At 35.2% G+C, this 20238-nt stretch overlaps 1 protein-coding gene and 1 pseudogene across 1 annotated transcript in view; both read right to left on the bottom strand.

Moving 5' to 3' along the window:
- The window catches only part of FNTB (farnesyltransferase, CAAX box, beta), an 81979-nt gene that overhangs the window by 49886 nt on the left and 11855 nt on the right, over positions 1 to 20238 (bottom strand). The window contains exon 2 of the mRNA XM_001378056.4: positions 13327 to 13391. Coding sequence (XP_001378093.1) covers positions 13327 to 13391 — 65 coding nt within the window. The remainder of the gene's footprint in view (positions 1 to 13326; positions 13392 to 20238) is intronic.
- The window catches only part of LOC130456325 (polyadenylate-binding protein 4-like), a 28682-nt pseudogene continuing 10878 nt past the window's right edge, over positions 2435 to 20238 (bottom strand).

Raw genomic sequence — 20238 nt, 5'->3', positions numbered from 1 at the left:
TAATAAAATTATGTAAGGTTTTTGTAAGGTAGTACCTTCAGTGTCTGTAATAGAAATTGTTAAAAGAATTAGAGCTACATACCATTAGATTGTTAAGACTACAGAAAAGAGAAATGATGCCTATTATCAAATATTATTATAAAATTCATCTTCAAAATAATGATCCCAAAGGGGCTCATCATAGTTTAAGGTTCTATGAATCTAACTAGAGCAAAATGAGGGACATAATAAAGGAAGAGGTAAGGAACTTAGTTCAGTTTTTATCTCAGCAAAAGTGGTAAGTCCATAAAGGAGAGTATAGTGCCCTCATACATCTGCTTCCAATAGCTTTTCAAGTTAAGAGGTAACCAAAAAACCCCCCCAAAGATAAAGAAGAGTCAGAAGTGAAAACAGAGGGAGTATCTTTACTGATGAAAGTGTTTGCTCCAAGTAAGTCTTCATAATTTAATTTTCAATGACACCTTTTATTAGCATTTCCATGGTATACTAAGCATACTTCAGGAGAACAATTAGTACACTCTCCCTCTTCTGAGAAAAAACCATTATTCTCTGCCATTTTACCCCACTAGTTATCTGCCTAGGGTTTTCTCTGTCACTGTCAAATGAATCAAAAACCTAAGGAAATTTCTATCAAGACTTGGTCCCAGAGTGATTCTACACAATGCTCCTCAGAATTCTGTAACTAAAAAGAAGTGTGAAGATTTGAATTCCAAAGACACTTCCCAGAACTATCACCATACTTGAACAATCTAATCTTATTAAGTCAATTTCAATTATATACCTTTCCAAAATTCCTTCATCTCCTGGGTTGTTCCTATACAAAATTTTAGAAAGCATAAAAAGATGTACTCAATCCTTCCTACACAATTGGCTTTACATTGATTAGCCTCACCATCCCTCAGTAAAAATTCCAAGCAAACATTTTGCTGGGAAGTCAATGGCAGGTTCAAAGTCAGAGGAAACCTGCTGAGGATCTAGAAACTGCTTTGGAAATATACTGATAGGAGTTTACAGAGATAATTCCTCAGCAGATTTCAACACATAAAAAAAAAATTTCAATGATTGTGGGTTAAAGAATTCCCATCAGTTACTTCAATTATTTCTATCTGAAAATCACTTATTCTCTTTTTAAAAATAGTAATCTGCATATTATCCTACTAAGGCTGATTTTTTAAAAATCTTTTACTAAGTAGAAAAAGTATGTTTTCCTCTGTGCATTTGAAACACACAGACCAAAATGAAGAGCTTCCATTGTTTCACTGATATTCTCATTTACTCATATTATCAGTGTTTTTAGAATCTGCTTTTTTGATGGCTTGAAAAGAATTGGGGAGAGAGACTTGTTACTAAACCTAAATCTACTGTATCACCTCAAAACAATGACAAATGCACCAAATAAAACAACAAAAAGCAGTTGAAAGGGAAAAAAAAGTTAAAGAAAATACCTTGAGGGAACATTATCTGAAAGACCAAAAAATGAGTAAGTTGAAAAAAGATCTAATACAATGAAGTAAAAGAAAGTTAGAAATCTCCAGAAAGAGAGAATGAGGCAGGCTGGACATAGCACAGTAATCATAACAGTGGTTTAGAATGACGATAAATATATAAGATCCCATAAAAGACTGAAAATCATATTACTGAAGGAATTCAAGAAAACAGACATAAGAATTGACAAAGTAGAAAGGGCTGGGAAATCTGACCCTATTTACTGAAGTCAGACACTTCAATATACACACTGATATCCCATGGCTTCATAATAAGAAACTTCAATATACATACTGATGTTCTCTCAAATACCTAGCTTTCCAATTCAACAACTCTTTCTTCATGACCTACATATTCACTTGACCTCAGTCACCTACAGAAAGTCATATGTGATACCAATTCTGTGATCTAACCTCTGCAATTCTTCTCTCTATTCTTCATCTTCATAAGACCTTTTTTTCCCTCCTACCACAAACATACCACCTCTTAATCCATCGCTTCTGTTCTGACCTCATTATCCTCCATTCTAAAGTCTTACTTCTAAGGTTGATCTTTTAAACTGTCTACTATGTTCTACCCTTAAATTCTTCTCCCTTTTATGCTACTACTCTTTCTACTTTGCCAAATCCAATTTTGGGTTACCTGCACCATCTACCTTCTCTGCTCCTAATTCAGGTGGTGCTGAAAGTTGCTAAAAAAAGTTATACCACCAGCATTTTAAATTTAAATATTTAACTTCTCTTCTCACCTGGGCCTTTAACACTATACAACAAATTCTTCTATTCTTCCGATTTACTCTCTGGTACTCGCTTCTCAATGACTGCTTCAAACTTCCTCTTATTTACTTGAGACTTTACCACTCCCTCTCAGCAGAAGTCCTTTTTATATATACTTTACTGAGAAATGAAAGCCTTACATTGTGAACTCCCTCTTTTTCCTTATTCCTCTCTCAAAATCTACCAATATTGATCTTGTTTTTTGCTTTAGTACCTAGAGAAGTGGCCTCCATCTTCATCTTTCTTTTTTTAATGGAGTTTTTAATTCTTTATTGAGAAATACTTTTTTTAGACTCTTTAAACTGGATACTTCAAATAAAACCAATTCACAATAGAAACCAAAACAAATACTGTATGAAAATCTTTTTTTGAAGAGGAAAAATTAAAATACGGGTTAACAAGATCCAGACCACACACAAGAAACCTGTATTTGACCACTGAAAAACTTTTTAAATTTTTTAAGAATTGACCTTTCAAATTGATTTTTCCCAAAGGGAAAAACACACACACACACACACAATAAATGGCAGCAGTTTCTTCTGCCATCTATTGCTCCGGTTGTAACCCAGTGAATTTTAATCTCCACATGTTGAGTGAAGGGGCTATTTAGCTTCAGATATACAATTTTTCTGGTCTAAGAGGTAGCAGCAAACATGGCCACCTTCTGAGCAACTTCCTTCTTGGCATGATGAGCTTGTACTACTGCAATGGCTTCCTCCACCTTTGAACAGAGGGATTCTGAAGATTCTGATATGTGTAGCAGTTCTGAATTATCTATTTCTAGCAGCATACCTGCAATCTTCTCCACTAAATTATTGTGCATGGTTTGAATCAATGGGAATACATACTCTCCCAGCAACTGCTTCTGTTCCTGGGGAGGAGTAGCAGTTAACATGAAAGCTATCAGGGGCTCCTGGTCTTGTGCATAGACTGCTTCCTGAGGTATCTGAAAAGGATGGATAGCTGGATGGGGGCTTTGTAAATTTGTAGTATATTTGTTAGGAGGGACAACTCTAGGTACAGGGGTAGCTATAGAGGATCTAGGACAGTGATGGCGAACCTTTTAGAGATGGAGTGCTGCGCCCCCCCACCCCTGACAGGAGAGGGAGGAGGTGCTCCCATTGGGCTGCTGAGCAAGAGGGGTGAGTGATTGTGAAAAAAATGCTATCAGGCATGGTAAAGAGGGAGAGGGGAGCAGCTCCGTTTGAGTCCCTCTGCCATTTTAGTAACAATGTGTGTGTGTGTGTGGGGAAGTTGTCCATGTGCATGCCATCTTTGGTACTCATGCCATAGGCTTGCCATCACTGGTCTAGAAGATAAATTTTACAAAGCAGTGGGCACCCCCACTCACTGAGGTATATATAGTAGGAAGATCTCATGAATCCTGAGCATTACTGGCTGGAGTCAGGTCAGGTGGTGAAGACTGGGTGTAGCCCAGATTAGCAAATGGTATTTGGCACTCCTTGGAAGCCTTGAGGTCTTCCATCTTTTTGCCATCATGGACTGGATCTCACCTGGACTATTTGATTAGGAGCATAATAAGGAGGTCTAATCTTGGCCTGGGGCATGAAGTATATCCCCTGGAAGTTGGCTGAATCTGATGATCATATTGGTAGGAAGGGCTCTCATTCCTGCAATACACTGCATATACTGGTTGGTTAAGTGGGCTTTTCCCCCTTCTTTCCTTTAGAAAAGTGCAATATACTGGGGCTTGGAGTCCATGATGAGCCTATTCATTTCTGTCACTGTTTTGGTCACCTCACCAGGCAAAGAAAAGCAGACAAAGGCAAAGCTTTTACTTCACTCATCCTCAAGAATCATCTTGGCACTGGTCAAATCCAAAAGGAGAAAATTACCTCCTTAATTTTTCATCATCAGTGGTGTCATCCAAGTTCTTAATATAGAGATTCACTCCCTGGTAGAAGTGAATTCTCTCCTGTTTTAGCTGCTCAAATTTACATTTTTTTTTAAACCCTTACCTTCCGTCTTGGAGTCAATACTGTGTATTGGCTCCAAGGCAGAAGAGTGGTAAGGGCTAGGCAATGGGGGTCAAGTGACTTGCCCAGGGTCACAGAGCTGGGAAGTGGCTGAGGCCAGATTTGAACCTAGGACCTCCCGTCTCTAGGCCTGGCTCTCAATCCACTGAGCTACCCAGCTTCCCTCTCAAAATTACATTTAAATTTAGCCTGGTGTTCAACTTTTTTTCTGTGCCTACACTACAAATACCATTTCCCCAGAGATGTCTTTTTTCCATTCATTTCTTTAACTGTCTTATTGACATCTTCATGTTTCTCAAAGCCATTGGATTTTCCACTGTCAGTCATCACTTTGATACTCAAGAGTTTCACCATATTTGCTGAAAAGTTCCTTCAGGCTTCCATTATTCATGTTATCACCAAAATTTTTTATGTAAACATTGGTGAATTCCTTGGCTTTGGCTCCCAACTCTGCTCATTTTCCTTAATTTGAATCTACCAAGGAACACTTTTCTGTCATTGAGAAACATGCCATTCTCAATGGCCCTATCTGTAGCATCCTAAATCCTGGGTCTCAAAGAACAGAAATATGTAACCTTTAAAACTATTCTCATTACACACCAGCTTGCAGGACATGATGTTTCAAAATGCTGAAAAGGGGTCAAAAAGTGTCTTGTTGTCTATGGATTTATTCTTCCTCAATGAAGGATCCTACTGAGACCACATAAAAAGATTGGTTTGCCTTTAATTATATCAAAGTTCATGTATCCAGGGCACTTTCAATATCTACTGACTCTAGATATGACATAGGCATACCCAAGGGAGTACCAGGTAATCATGTCCATGCAGACGTGGATGGACAGCACAGGCCCAGAGGGCTAAACTTCTCAGGCAAGGCTTTGGTGACATCTTAATGCAAGTAACTGACATACAGTGATGCTATGGGGTCACTGCTGATAGCAGTATTCATCTCCCCACCCCCCATACCCTGAGCCCTACCAGGAGTAACTCAAGCACAGAGAAATGGAAGATAAGCACACAGAGACAAGACAGAGAGAGAGACACAGGCAGGTAAGTGCAGTGGAGTAAAGGTCTCTTTTCTTGGCCCTGGAGGTCTCAAGCCAAGCTCCCAATCCATGGGGGGGGGGGCTCTGTGCATTGGTTCTTCAGCATTCATTTGGAGTTTGGGGGTTTTTAGTTTTTTTGGTGGGGGAGCTTTGGAGCAACAAACTGAAGGGCACAGCCAGAAGAGGGTCTCTATCTTTCTATGTGCAACTCCCTTTACTTGTGCCCTTGATCTCCTACTTTTCCACTTCAGACTCATGAAACTAAAATTGGATAGGATTCAGATGCCATCTAGTCCAACCCCCTTTAGTTTACAGATGAGGAAACAGATCCAAAGGTATTAAGTGACTTTGTTAATTTTAAAGTGTCAAAAGCAGGATTTGAATCAAAGTCCTTTAGTTCTAGAGTTGGCACTCTTACTGGAATCTTTCTCCTTCAATTATTTCCTCTCATTTTCAATTTCTCTATATCTAATAGTTCTTTCTCTGAATTCTACTGTCATCATGTCTAAGAATTTTCTATCTTTAAGGGTTACTTATCCTTCATATTCAAACTTTAAGAAAGTTATTTCTTATCTAGTCATTTCTTTATCTCCCAAAACTTCTCAACTGATTGTAATTTAGTTTCTGACCTCATCATTCCTCAAAAATCAAGCAAAGACCATCAAAGGACAGATCCTCCTGAACAGCAAGATCAATTAAAAAACAACTGATAGCTTACCATTGTGATGAAGAAAAAAGTGCTTGTTATGGTAAAAATAATGCAAAGACTGGTGTACATAAACGGTGGAAAAGGTATACTGACTGAATAGTCAAAGGAGTTGACAGCCCCGCTGTCTCAAACCTAGCTCCTATCCAAAAATCCAGTATGCTTAAAGCCAAACCCAGTTCTAGTTAGAACTGCTGCTGAAACCCTCCAGCAAACTTACTGATTCAACACAGTTATTTCACATTTGTCATCCTGATTAGGTCATTCTGATTCATTAAGAAATGCCTTTTTAAGAGAAAGAGATTTTTTTTGGTTATTGATCTATGTTCCCTTATCCATATGGCCCCCATCCCAACTGCCACAGCAGACCCCTTGTCTGAAAATCCCATGTCAACCAAAGTCATCAGTAGCTCTGGGCCTTCTCCCTATCCTACTGCTCATCCAGGCCACCACTGGGCATGTTGCCAAATAGGACAGCAGAAGAGAGGGCGATCTCATGCAGACTTTTCCCTGACTTGAACTGTTGTTTATCTGTTCATAACTTACTAAGCTTTGCTTGTCTATGAACATCAATAAACTGCTCTAACCCATCCTATTATGGCTTTCTGACATGCAACCTAACTCTGCCCAAAATATTCATGACACTGATGGATCTTACTTTACTATTCAAAACTACTGTTAGAAGATATTCAACAAAATCTGGTCACCTTTGTCAGAAGATAACATTCACACACAAAAATTATTTGTTTGTTTTTAATTTTTAATTCCATTGGACCTGGAAGATTTTTCCTTACTGAGGGAATATATGAACTCTGATATGTACATTAATATACTGAAAAGCAGAATTGTCCTAAAATTACAGAAATTCTCAAATGGAGATGAAATATTGCAATGCCACCTAACACCAAGCAACATGAAAAGTTAAGAAACCTAACTAAGGGATGGGAATAAACATCCTTATTGAAAACATATGAACTATAACGAAGGCTACTTAGAAAAACTGTTTCAAAGTTAAACTTAATATTCAATATGAACAAATGTAATTTTGTGAAGAATTAAAGATTATTTATCAAAACCTTGTGACCTTAGTACCACAGCATATAGGGGTTTCAGGCAACATTTCACATTAAGAAATTTTGTGAAGATGCTAAAAAGTTACAAGGTTTATTGTATATCAATAAATATAACTTTTATTTTATCTCAATTGGTTCCCATACCATCCTAGAATAAAATACAAAATCCTAAGCCTTGCATTTAAAGCTCTCTATAATCCATGCTTAACTTTTCCAGACATTTCATACTACTTCCCTTTCATGTGCTCTATTCTCTTGCTAAACAATCCTACCTCAGCATTCCATTTGGAATGCTTTCTGTATGAACATCTGATTCTTAGAACGTTCTTCCTTTAAAATTCAGCTCATGCAGCAATATTGTGGAATGATCAACTATGATAGACTTAGCTATAGCCAATAGCCGATAGATTCTCAGCAATGCAATGATCCAGAACAAGTCTGAGGGACTTAAGACAAAGAATGCTATCTATCTAAAGAAAAAGAACTGTTGGAATAAGAATGCAGATCAAAGCATGAGATTTTTCACTTTAGTTTATTTGGGTTTTTGGTTTTATATGACTATTCTCTTACAAAAATGATCAGGATGGAAATATGTTTTGAATGATAATACATATATAGCCCAGATCAAATTGCCTGTCAGATTTGGGAAGGAAGAGGGAAGGGAGGGAGATAATTTGGATCATATTAACTTCAGGAAACTTATGTGGAAATGTATTACATGTAATTGATAAAATATCTTCATAATAAAAAAAATAAAAATAAAATTCAGCTCATGGGCTGCTTCCTACAGAAAGTCTTATTTCATTCCCCGCAGATATCAATACCCTACCCGTCCTGAAATTGTCTTGTAGTTATTTATCAAATTCACTTGTATTTTCCTGGGAGAATTTGAGCTCTGTAGGGAATTTTTTTTTTGGTCTATGTGCTCCCACTGCTTAATACAGTACCTCGTATATTGCAAACACGTTTGTTGAATTAAACTGATGAACAAAAAAAACAAAAGAAATATGAACAAAAGATGATCTAAATGGAAAATGAAAATGTCATCAGATATGACTTGGTAAAGGACCAAACCACAAAAATAATTTTAAAAGTATACTAAAGCTACTAATAATAATGAAACAACCCAACAAAATGTGTAGAATACAACTAAAGCAATACTTAAAGGAAAATATCTATTCTTAAACATTAACATTAATAAATGAGAAAAAAGGACTAATGAATTGTACATGTAATTTTTTAAAAGCCTAAAAAACTGCAAATTAATAATCTCTTATGTGACTTACATATTAAAGATCATACCATTAAAAAAAAAACTGAACAGAATCAGATGATATAACTTTAACAGCTTTGGATAGTGAATAAATTCATAATCAAATAAGGAACAGAGGCAATTACAAAAAAATAAAAAAGATTTCCATGAAATTTTGCCACAAAATTAATGCCCCTAGGATAGGATTTCCTATATCAAAGGGGTAAAATGTATGTAGCAAGTCTGATCTGATCTGATTTGATCTTCAAGATATAAGCAATTAATGGAAATATATAGGAACAAAAGCAATTCCCTAGAAGATCATTTTTCCAAAATGTTAATGAATCTCCAAAGAAGCATTAGCTAAAAATTAACTATAAATCATATGAAAGAATGCTCAAAATCAATGATACAAAGAGAATGAAAATCAAAATAAGTCTAAGCTGCCACATTTTACCTATTATATATCATTCTATCCATCCAAAGATGACTAAATAATAGAAGATTCAATATTGGAGGACTTATATAAAGATGAACATTTTTGGTAGAGCTGTGATGAACTGGTTCAAATATTCTAGAAAGTAATTTATAATTATGCAAAGAAATGACCAAAATGTCATATCCCTAGGCCCTGACATTCTACTACTAAGCCAAGAATAAATGATTCTAACCCTAGACATCAAAATACTTATAGCAGCACTTTTGTAGCAATGAACAATGTAGATATCCATCAATAGGGGAATCACTAAACATATGTATGCACTGGAAAATTACTGTATTTATTTTTTAATGATAAAATAATGAATACAATTCTCAATATTCATGGAAAGTTTTATATGAATGGATATAAAATGAAGTAAATAGAATCAGGGAAACATACATGGAAGAGTTCTTAACCTTTTATTTGTCATGGATTCTCTTTTGGCAGTCTGGTGATACCTATGGTTCCCTTCACAAAATAATGGTTTTAAATGTACAAAATATCTGTTTTAGATAGGATTATGAAAGAAAGAAATTTATGTTGAAATAATTATCAAAATATTTTTTAAGCAAGCACAGACTACAGTTTAAGGACTTCTGGAATAAATTATCCAATGACTACAACAAGGTAAATGGAAACTACCAATTAAAAACACCATTAAAACAACTGAAGCTAAATGCTATGAAATTATAATACCAAGTTTGGCACCAAAAAAGAAAGGTAAAAAGGCACCTCTATCCATTCCCACAGTGCCACAGTACCATAATGGAACACTACAGATAAAGTCAAGAATACTTCTTCAATGTGTTAAATATTGTTGCTTAACTAGAGTTGTTTTTGTTTTTTTATTCTTTGTTGTAAGAGATAGTTCTCTATAAGGGTATAGAGGGAAGGATATAGTAAGAAGTGTGGCTTATGTAAAAACAAAAGAAAGCATAAAATTTATTTTTAAAAATTAATCATCTGCAAATAAGCACAAGAAATTTTGACAAATAAGAAACAAACAGAAGTGACAGTTTTAAAAAATTGAAATAATATGCAAGTTATTTTTTTGAAGATTGACATCAGATAACTTAATCCAAAAAGAATGAACAAATATTAGAAACAAAAAGAAAATATCCATTTTTTGTGTGTTTTTAGGGAATATTTTTTGTAAGGGGGTCTTGTAGGGTATTTTTTAGGAAATGTGTATTGAGTCAATACAAAATGAATCAATTTTTAAAAAACCAAATAAAGGAAAAATGAAAAGGTAGATATTTACCATAAATAGAGGAGAAAAATTATCAAGAACCACTATACTAAATTATATGAAAAGAAAAACATAAGTGAAATGGATGAATATCTTCAAAAAATTTAAGTATTAAAACATGAGAGAACACAAGTAACTCAAAAATTACAAAGCAGATAACATAAATAACTCAATCTCAAGATATACTTTCAGTTCATACAGATTTACAAATGAATTTTATCACATATTTTTAAAATCAATATATTCTTTGTTATAGAAACTTTTCTCAAAACAAAAAGGAGAAATAATACTTTATCAAACACCTCAATGAAGCAAACATAGTCTGGATTCCCAAAATAATGAGGAATAAAGCAGAAAATGAACTGTAGAATAATATCACTAATGAACATGAATAGATTCTGTGACTTAAGGGAATCTATTCCTATGGGAGCTTACTCTATCAATTCTTAGGCACTAAGAGGTTATATAATTTACCAAGGATTATTATGTACCTAGCAAATGTAAGAGTGAGAATTTGAATCCAGGTTTTCCTGACTCCAAGATCAGCAAGCTATTTACTATGCCACAATGCCTCTACTAATGATATTCAATAAAATACTGGCAAAAAACCCCCAAACATTTACTGTAACATATGTAAAAAAATTCATTAAAACAAGGAATTATTTATGCCAGCAATGCAATGATGGTTCAACACTAAGAAAACAAGTAGCATAATAAATCACATTAATGATCAATGGATAGTGAAAAAAAATTCTATAAAATAGAACTTATGTTTAAAACAATAAAAAGCAAAAAAAAAGGCAAGAGGCTCTCTTAAAACTGTGAGCTACCTTTAGCTACCATTCCCATTATAATGGGAAAATATTGGAAGATTTTTCCAATAAGATCAGGAATAAAATAGAGCTGGCCATCATCACTGTTTTATTGAACATGGTAAAGGAAATATGAGACATAACAATAAAACAAAAAGGACTTAAGGGAATAAGCTTTGGCAAAAGGAGGTAAAATTATCTCTATTTGTAGATGACAGTTTATTTAGAATCAGAGAAGCAAACGAAAAAAAAGGCAATTTCTTCAGCAAATGAGATGATGTAAAGCAAGGGCCTTGAAAATCTTTAGTAACTATTATTGTTTAGCAGCATATAATAGAAATACAGAAAAGATCACCAGCATTCCAAATATTACCACTAAGATCATCTATGGGAAGAATTGTTATTTAAAATAGGATCAAAATGCATTAATTATTTAAGAATTAACTTACCAACACACACACACAGGATTTGTATAAATTGAAGTACAAAACAATTTTCACAGAGATAAAATGAATACATATACAATGGTCATGATTAGACTGTCCTAATATAGTACAAGTAACAATACTATTTAAATTAATTAATCTACAGCTTTAATGCTAAATCAAATTGCCACAGTATACTTTAAGGAATTGAACAAAGTGATAACAAAATTAATATGGAACAAGAAAAGGTTAACTACACCTAGAGAAATAATGAAAAAAGTAGAAATTAAGGGGAGTCTGGCATAAGTAGATCCCAAATTATATAAGACACTTATTATCAAAAATATGCAATATTATCAATCAATCAACAAGCATTTATTAAGCACCTATGATGTGCCAGGCACTGTGCTAGGCGATGAGGATACAAAGACAAAAATGAAACAGACCCTACTCTCAAGGAGCTTACATTCTTGTGGTGGAGACAATATATACATATGTAAGTATATACAGAATAAAAACAAAATAAATACAAGATAGTTTAGAGAGGAAGGGCATTAGCAGTTGCAGGAATCAGAAAAGGGTTTCATGTAGCTAATTCTTTAAGTAGAGGATTCTATGAAGCGGTAGTAAGGAAAAAATGCAGTCCTCAGAGAGAGTGCATGAATATCAAGGAAAAAATATTGTTTGGAGGAATGGCAAAAAGGCTAGTTTTCCTAAACTACAGAGTGCTAGAAAGGGAACACTATATAATGAACTTGGAAAAGGAGTTAAGGGCTAAGTTGTGAAGGGCTTTAAAAAAACAAAGAGAAGAATTTATATGAGGAGCCACTGGAGTTTATTAAGTGGGAGAGTGACATGGTCAGAATTGCACTTTTAAAAAGTCACTGGTAGCTGTGTGGAGGATGGACTGGAGTAGGGAGAGACTTGAGACAGGGAGACCAATTAGGAGGCCACTGCAATAGTCCAGGTGAGAGGTGATGTGGGTCTAGATACTAAATAAAAATAGAAACATTGATCAATAAAATAGATCAGATACGCAAGGAAATTCATACAACAGTCTTGTCTTCAATAAATCCAAAAACATAAAATATTAGAGAAAGAGGTTTTTTATTATTCAATAAGAACCTCTAGGAAAACTGGAAAGCAATTTGTTGGAAAATAGATTTAGTCCAACATTTTACAACACATACTATAGTAAATTCCAGAGAAGTAAGTAAGCTAAATGTAAAGTTTCAGGATTGAAAAAGTTAGAGCTTCTTATAACTTAAAGATTCTATAACCTTCTCTCTTGTGGCTTAAAGAATCTATAACCAATAATGATAGAACATATTTTAAAAGACAAAACAGACCCTACCAATCATATAAAATTAAAAAAAATTTGTACAAATAAAATAAATTCAGCTAAAACAAGAAGAAAAGTATCAGAATTAAACATCTCTGATAAAATCTGAAGGGAATTAACACCAACTTGTAGGGAAAAAAGCCATTCCCCAACTGATAAGTGATCAAAAGAAATGAACATAAAATTCTCAAAAGAAATGCAAACTATCAACAGTTACCTCTTTTAAGTGTTTAAAATCTCTACTAATGCAGAAAAGCCCAAATGAAAACAACCATAAGATTACTTCACATCAATAAAAATAGCAAAAACTCAGCCTCATTGCAGATATAGGGGTAAAAGGCATACAAATTCACTGCATAGAAACTGAAAATCATTTTGGAAAACAATATAGATTTTGCAAGAAAAGTTACAAAATTGCTCATGTCCTTTGATACATCTAACCCACTACTGGATTTAGATTCCAAACATATTATTGACAAGAAAAATATGAAAATATCCTTAGCACCAGCAGAACTACAGAGGCTTTGGTCATCCAGTAGTCACGGGGTCAATAAATATTAGTGAACTAATAATGATAACAGAGACATTGGTCCCTCCCTTGCCCCAGATCAAAAAGGACAAGTTATAAAGAAGGAGGAATCACTCACTGGGTTTCCTCTCCAGATCCAACAGCATATCTTACCTTGGCACATGATGGTTGATCTTATAAGTATTGAAGACCTCTTGTATCTTATCTTCTACTTTTGCCTAGTAAAGAGACAGGAGATGGAGGAAAGAAAACATAAGAAGTCAATATCCTATTGCCTCGGAGAGTTCCTGCCAATAGCAATCAATCAGTAAGTATTTATTAAGAATCTACTATGTGCCAGGGACTATGTAGAAGTGCTGAAGATAAATGCCAAAAGTAAAAGAATCCCTATCAAGCAGCTTACATTCTAGCTGGGGAGACAACACGTACATTTATGGTATAACAAACATTCCTTGATTAATAAAGAGTTCGTTTCCACTTAGGACAATACTCCTACTAAACATTAACTTTTCAGATCTTTGTAACAAGAAATGTTACAAATTCCAAAGCTAACTATAACTTATGTAGTTAGAAAAACTACAATGTAGTAGTTTATCTAAGGGTAACTTCAAAAATATATTTTCAAGTTGCTTTAAATAATACAAATTGCCTTTGAGTTAAGGGGAGGAACAACAAGAATATTCTGAAATGAATAGTCTAAAACAGAGGTGTCAAATAATACTGCTATCAACATTCCAGAGTGCAGTCAATTAAAATGTAATTAAGAAATATCTAAAATACAAACATAACATAATGTTAATATATGGTTTTTCAAGTCATTATGCACCATAGGGGATCCTTATACATGGGTTAATGGTCCCAAATTCTATCTGATACTCCTTGTCTAAAACAGTTAGCTTTGGAGTTGTTTTGAAATCACTTGAACACGCACCTATTTGATGTGTCAGAAACTCAAAACACTTCAAAAAACATCAGTAAGTTAGACTGACCTTGTTAGAGATGTCCAGTCTTAAATTTCCCATTTACTTAATTTTATCTAGCAAAAAAAAAAAAAAGCACCTCGCAGACTGATATAAAGCACCAACCTAAATGGAGCTCTCTTTCTCTAAGTTTTTTTCTCTAATTTATAACTTCCCCAGGTAGGGAAAAGTAATTAGATATGGCTTCAAAGGGTTCCCAAGGGGCTTTAAGCTGAATGATATAGAAAAGAAAATAAGAAATACCGATGAGTGAACAAAGGTCTTGGGCAGTTATTCAGCTAAATTGGATCAAAAGCAAAATTTGCTTAGTATATATTACAAGGTCATATTATGTTAACTGAATGAAACAAAACTAAGTAGAAAAGAAAAAACTTGAATCTATATACTCATTTAAAACCATCCAAAGGCTAGTGTAAAATAGTCAAATTCAAATAGAAATTGGTCCCTAAAGCCATATATATATTGAGTTACACACTTGGGCCCAAAGTGACACCTTTGACATAAACAGCTGAGCTTTACATTGCTCTACATTCAAACATATCTAAGCTTCCAATAAAAAGCCCACATTTTAGAATTCTCTAATAAGAAACTCTCCCTCATTAAGAACTTTCTTTCAGTAGAAACACAGAAGAAAAACAACTGCTTAATCACATGAGTTGATGGGGACATGACTGGGGATATAGATTCTAAAGGATCACCTTAGTGCAAACATCAACAACATGGAAATAGGTTTTAATCAAGGACACATGTAAAACCCTGTGGAATTGCATGTTGGCTATGGGAAGAGGTGGTGCGAGGGGAAGGAAAGAATATGATTCTTGTAACCAAGGAAAAATGTTCTAAATTGATTAATTAAATAAAATTTCAAAAAAAAAAAAACACCTTTCTGTCAAACATTAGACCCAAAGGCAGGTAAATAAAGGAGATGCTTACTTCTAGGCTATACAGATATAGCTGTACATACCTATACAAACATATTTCATCTCTCAAAGAAGAAAATGTCTAGTAGTATTTATCTGAGCAACATTGTGTACCTTCTCTGAAGATTTTAAGATTTTCTGTTTCTTTCTTCAAGACAAGCTAGTGGTAACTCAAAACAGTTTTGTAACTAATTTACACTTGAGTATTTCAAGCTTTGAACTACAACAATAACCTGAATATTCTAGATCTATAGTTCAAAACAAATATTTATACTTTGTTGTGAACAAATAACTGCTCTTCTTTCTCTTAAGTTTTATATATTCATGGTTATCCTAAGAACAGGACTCATTTTTAGCATAAAATCAATCCAATAAAGGCATTTCAGAAAAGTTACTATATACTAATCTTTTTTCACTAGAAAGAACAAAAAAATCCTTACTTTTACTTCATCTTTTTACATTAGCCTTTAAACAATTTTAAATGAGTCACACTGCAGTCTCCTCAAAAAAATCTATAATCACTAAAACAATTTAGCCTAACCATCTACACAGGCAAGGCCAAGCATATAACACATCTACTACCAATATTATGACATACAATCAGATAGATCACCTATGGAGCTTGTCCACCAGTAAGTATACTTACTGTCAACATGAAATCTAGGAATTCCAAACTTGTGGCCTAGTGGAATCTGATGAATCCGAAGTTTCAGGACTAACTTATAGGTTGGAGACCCTAAAGCTTGTCCTTGTTCCCTTTTCCCATGGAAATCTACCCTGAAGGGAATCCCAGGCTAGCAGTTTCAGACTGAGTAGGGCACCCTCAGGGGAATGTCAATCCACTTCAGGCAGGACCTATGCCCAATCCGAAGTCCAGTGACTCTTTGAAGTCCAGTGACTCTTTGGCACTATAGGCAGCTTGTCAGTCTCGCAAGCTGAAGGTCCCAAGTTCGATCCTAGGAAGGAGGGTGTGATATACTGGGAAAAGTCTTCTGGATTGGGCTTAGCTCCCACCTGAAGTAGACTGTCATTCTCCTGAGGGTCCCCCCCACTCAGTCTGAAACTGCTAGCCTGGGATTCCCTTCAGGGTAGATTCCCATGGGAAAAGGGAACAAGGACAAGCTTTGAGGTTTCCAACCTATAAGCTAGTCCTGAAACTTGGGGTTCATCAGATCCCATTACGCCACAAGTTTGGGATTCCTAGATTCCATGTTGACAATACTTAGGAAAGAAGAGGGAACATAGAAAGAATAAGCATGCATATAGTGTTTATTATGAGCCAAGCACCATGCTCAGTGCTTTTTAACAAATATTATCTCATATGATACAACCATACTGAGAGGTAGATGTTATTGTTATGCTCATTTTATAGTTGAGAGAGCTGAGGCAAACAGAAGTTAAATAATTTTCCTAGGATCACACACACAGCTAATGTCTGAGGCCAGATTTAAACTCTGGTCTACCTGTGTCAATGCCTATTATGTCACTGGAAGTAGCACTGTACGTGAGCAAGGCCATGCTTTGTGGCGCCACCACAAACAGTGCTCCTCTCACTGACCACCAATGAAAGAGGTGCCCCTTCCGGAAGTGCAGTGGGGGTGGGATACATGGCCTCAAGGGGCCACATGTGGCCCCCAGGCTATAGTTTGGGGACCCCTGGGCTAGGCAAAGTGGGGTAGGTGACTTGCCCATGGTTGCACAGCTAGGAAGTGTCTGAGGTCACATTTGAACCTAGAACCTCACATCTCTAGTCCTGGTTCTCAATCCACTGCGCTACCCAGCTTCCCCTTAGGCCTATCATTCTATCCACTATGCCACCAATACCTCTAGACAGTACAAAAGGACAATGAATTTGGTCCAATGTTAAAACAAGAGGAAAAGGTGGCCTGGAATACCTCCAGGAAATTTCAATATTCCTTTAATGACCTTACAAGTCATGGGAAAGGTCTACATAGATATATAGATGTATATTATAGATATATTTTCAATGTTAATAGCCTACCAGTGTTTTATATGGCTGTCAGACATAAACCACAATAATCTTGAAAGAATTAAAAATAAACATGACAAAGAGGATAATGGGGAGGTGCATGACTGTGAACAAACTGCAACAGATAATGAGAAACTTTGAAGAGTAGATTCTTCATTTATAAAATGAGAAGCACCTAGATGATCTTCATATTTTAAATTCTATTATCTTATAATATATTTTTACACTATTTAAAATAAGAGTCAGACAGTATTCGTATCATACCAATGGAGGGAACCCCAAATTGAACTGTGGGTGTTCTCTAAGGCTCTATCCTGGATCCTCTTTTCTCCCTCTATGCTTGGTAATCTCCTCAGTTTCCATGAGTTCCATTATCATCTCTATGTAGATGACTCCTAGATCTTTATGCCTATGTCCAGTCTCCCATTTCTAGCTTCCTACTAGACATCTAAAATATGATGTCACATAGACATATTCATCTTAAGTTCAAAACAGAACTCTATCTTTGCCCCCAAGTCTTCTCCTCTTCCCAACTTCCCCATAACAATCAAGAGTACAACAATCCAATCCACAAAGTCACCTGGTATGCCCATAACATGTCATGTCATATTCTTCCACTCTTACCCTACATATCCAATAAGTTGCCAAATCTTGTTTTTTCTAACTTTATATCTCTTGGATATTTTGCCTTCTCTCCATTTAGTCAAGCCATACTTCATGCTCTCATCATCTCTCTCTCTCTTTTTTTTAAACCCTTACCTTCCATCTTGGAGTCAATACTGTGTATTGGCTCCAAGGCAGAAGAGTGGTAAGGGCTAGGCAATGGGGGTCAAGTGACTTGCCCAGGGTCACACAGCTGGGAAATGTCTGAGGCCAGATTTGAACCTAGGACCTCCCTTCTCTAGGCCTGGCTTTCAATCCACTGAGCTACCCAGCTGCTCCCTCTCATGATCTCTTGTGTGTACACAGCAACAATTTTTGGTTCAGTCTTCCTGTCTCAAGTCTGTCCCTAGTCTAGTCCATCCTCTACTCAGTTGTCAAAGAGATTCTCCAAAGGAGAACCCCCACCCACCCATTTCCCAGTCAATAAAACTCTAAAAGCTATCATCTACAAAATCAAATAGCAAATCCTGTTTAACATTTAAAGTCCTTTACAACCTGATCCCTTTCTACTTTTCTTAGTTTTTAAAAAATTCTCCTCCTTAAACATTATATAGAGACTGATACACTGGTACAATCAAATGTAATGGATTTCTCCATTAGTGGCAATGCAGAGATTCAGAACAACTTGGAGGAATCTAGGAGAAAAACCACTATCCACATTCTGAGGAAACACTGTGGGAGTAGAAACACAGAAGGAAAACAACTGCTTGATCACATGGGTCGATGGAGATATGATTGGGGATGTAGATGCTAAATGATCATCCCAGTGCAAACATCAACAATGGAAATAGGTTCTGATCAAGGACACATGTAAAACCCAGTGGAACTGTGCATTAGCTACAGGAAGGGGTAGGGGAAGAGGAGGGAAAGAATATAATTCTTGTAACCAAGGAATAATGTTCTAAATTGACTAATTAAACAACATTTAAAAAAAAATCTTTCCACATACTCTACAATCCAGCAATACTGGCCTATTATATAATACGCATATAATATATGCCATTTATATAATAGGCATATAATATATGCCATTTCTCAATTCTACATCTTTTCACCGACTGTCCTGAATGTGTAGAATACACTTCATTTCTCCCTTTTACAAGATTCCTTTAAAGAAATGCAAAAACATGGTTGAAGCTCCAGGAAAAGCAGGGATCCCCAGAGAGCAGAGATTACATTTTTGCATTTTTGTAAATCCCAGCACTTAGCACAGTACCCGGCACATAGTAAATATTTACTCATTGATTGCTGACTTACAGGAGGGAAATTAAGTCACAGAGACTAACTTCAAAAGAAGTTCAACTCAAAAGCTTTAGAACACAATACTCCAACACTCAAATCTACATTTCAAGACAAACTCTTACAACACTAATGCAAAACTGCTGTCTTTCCCTAAGGCTCCAATAAAATCACATAAATTTCCATGGTTCCTTACTACAAATTCTGTACAATCTCATTTTCAGCAAAAAAAAAAAAAACATACAAAAGGAAGTTATTAAGGGAGAGCAACATAATAACTACTTAATAGCTACCTAACAATAGCCAATAGGAAAAGGCTGAGAGGTCCATTTCCTCCAGTTATAGGGCAGAGTCTTCAAAAATCATTCTAATCAAAATGATACTGACTACACAGAAGATTCTGTCAGCCTTTATCATCTCCAGAAACACTGTTTGATGGAAATAAAAGAATCACTAAAAACTTTGGTTTGCCATTTCCTTCTCCAGCTTATTTTATAGATGAGGAAACGGAGGCAAACAAGGTTAAGTGATTTGACCAGGGTCACAAAGCTAGGAAATATCTGAGACTGGATTTAAACTGAGGTCCTCCTAACTCCAGGACCAGTGCTCTCTCCATTATAACACTTAGCTGCCCCTAATTGAATGATTACTGCATCACAAATTCCTCTGAGATACAGTCATGCTATGCCTCATTCATTAGTTTTTTCCTCCCTCAGAATTTCTACTGAGATTATACATTTTTTAAAATCCAAATAAATTTAATTTTCTTGTCTAATTCTAAAAAGTATCACCTCAACAAAATTAGCAAATTAAGATAGCATTATCATTTTATGCTTTAATAGCTTAAAACTGTACTTAGACTTTTGGAATAGTCTGTCTTGTTTGAGGCCAACCATGATCAATTACTGTTTTTCCAATTATTTAAATCTCCTTATTTCTGTAAAGAAAAGAGTTTTGTAGTTGTATTTATAGAATTATTATATAGTTGGTAGCTTAACTGCTATATAATGTACTGCAGCTTAGAAAAGTAGAATTTCTATTATATTTTTCTCAATTTTTATTAGCACTCAAAATAAAGGACTACTGAAAATTTTGCATATTAATTTTGTATCTTATTACCTTAGTGATCATCTCAATGTTTCTTTGCTGATCTCTAGATTTTCTAAATACACTGATACCATCAGCAAAAAATGATTCTACTGATGTTCATACCTTTGATTTTCTTCTCTTATTGCTATCATAAACATTTCTAGAATTGTCAAATGATAGTGAG

This window comes from Monodelphis domestica, chromosome 1 (assembly GCF_027887165.1).
Source record: "Monodelphis domestica isolate mMonDom1 chromosome 1, mMonDom1.pri, whole genome shotgun sequence".
NCBI classification, from domain to species: Eukaryota; Metazoa; Chordata; class Mammalia; order Didelphimorphia; family Didelphidae; genus Monodelphis; species Monodelphis domestica.
The sequence above is the reverse complement of the archived record's forward strand: the minus strand, read 5'-3'. Positions and strand labels throughout refer to the sequence as shown.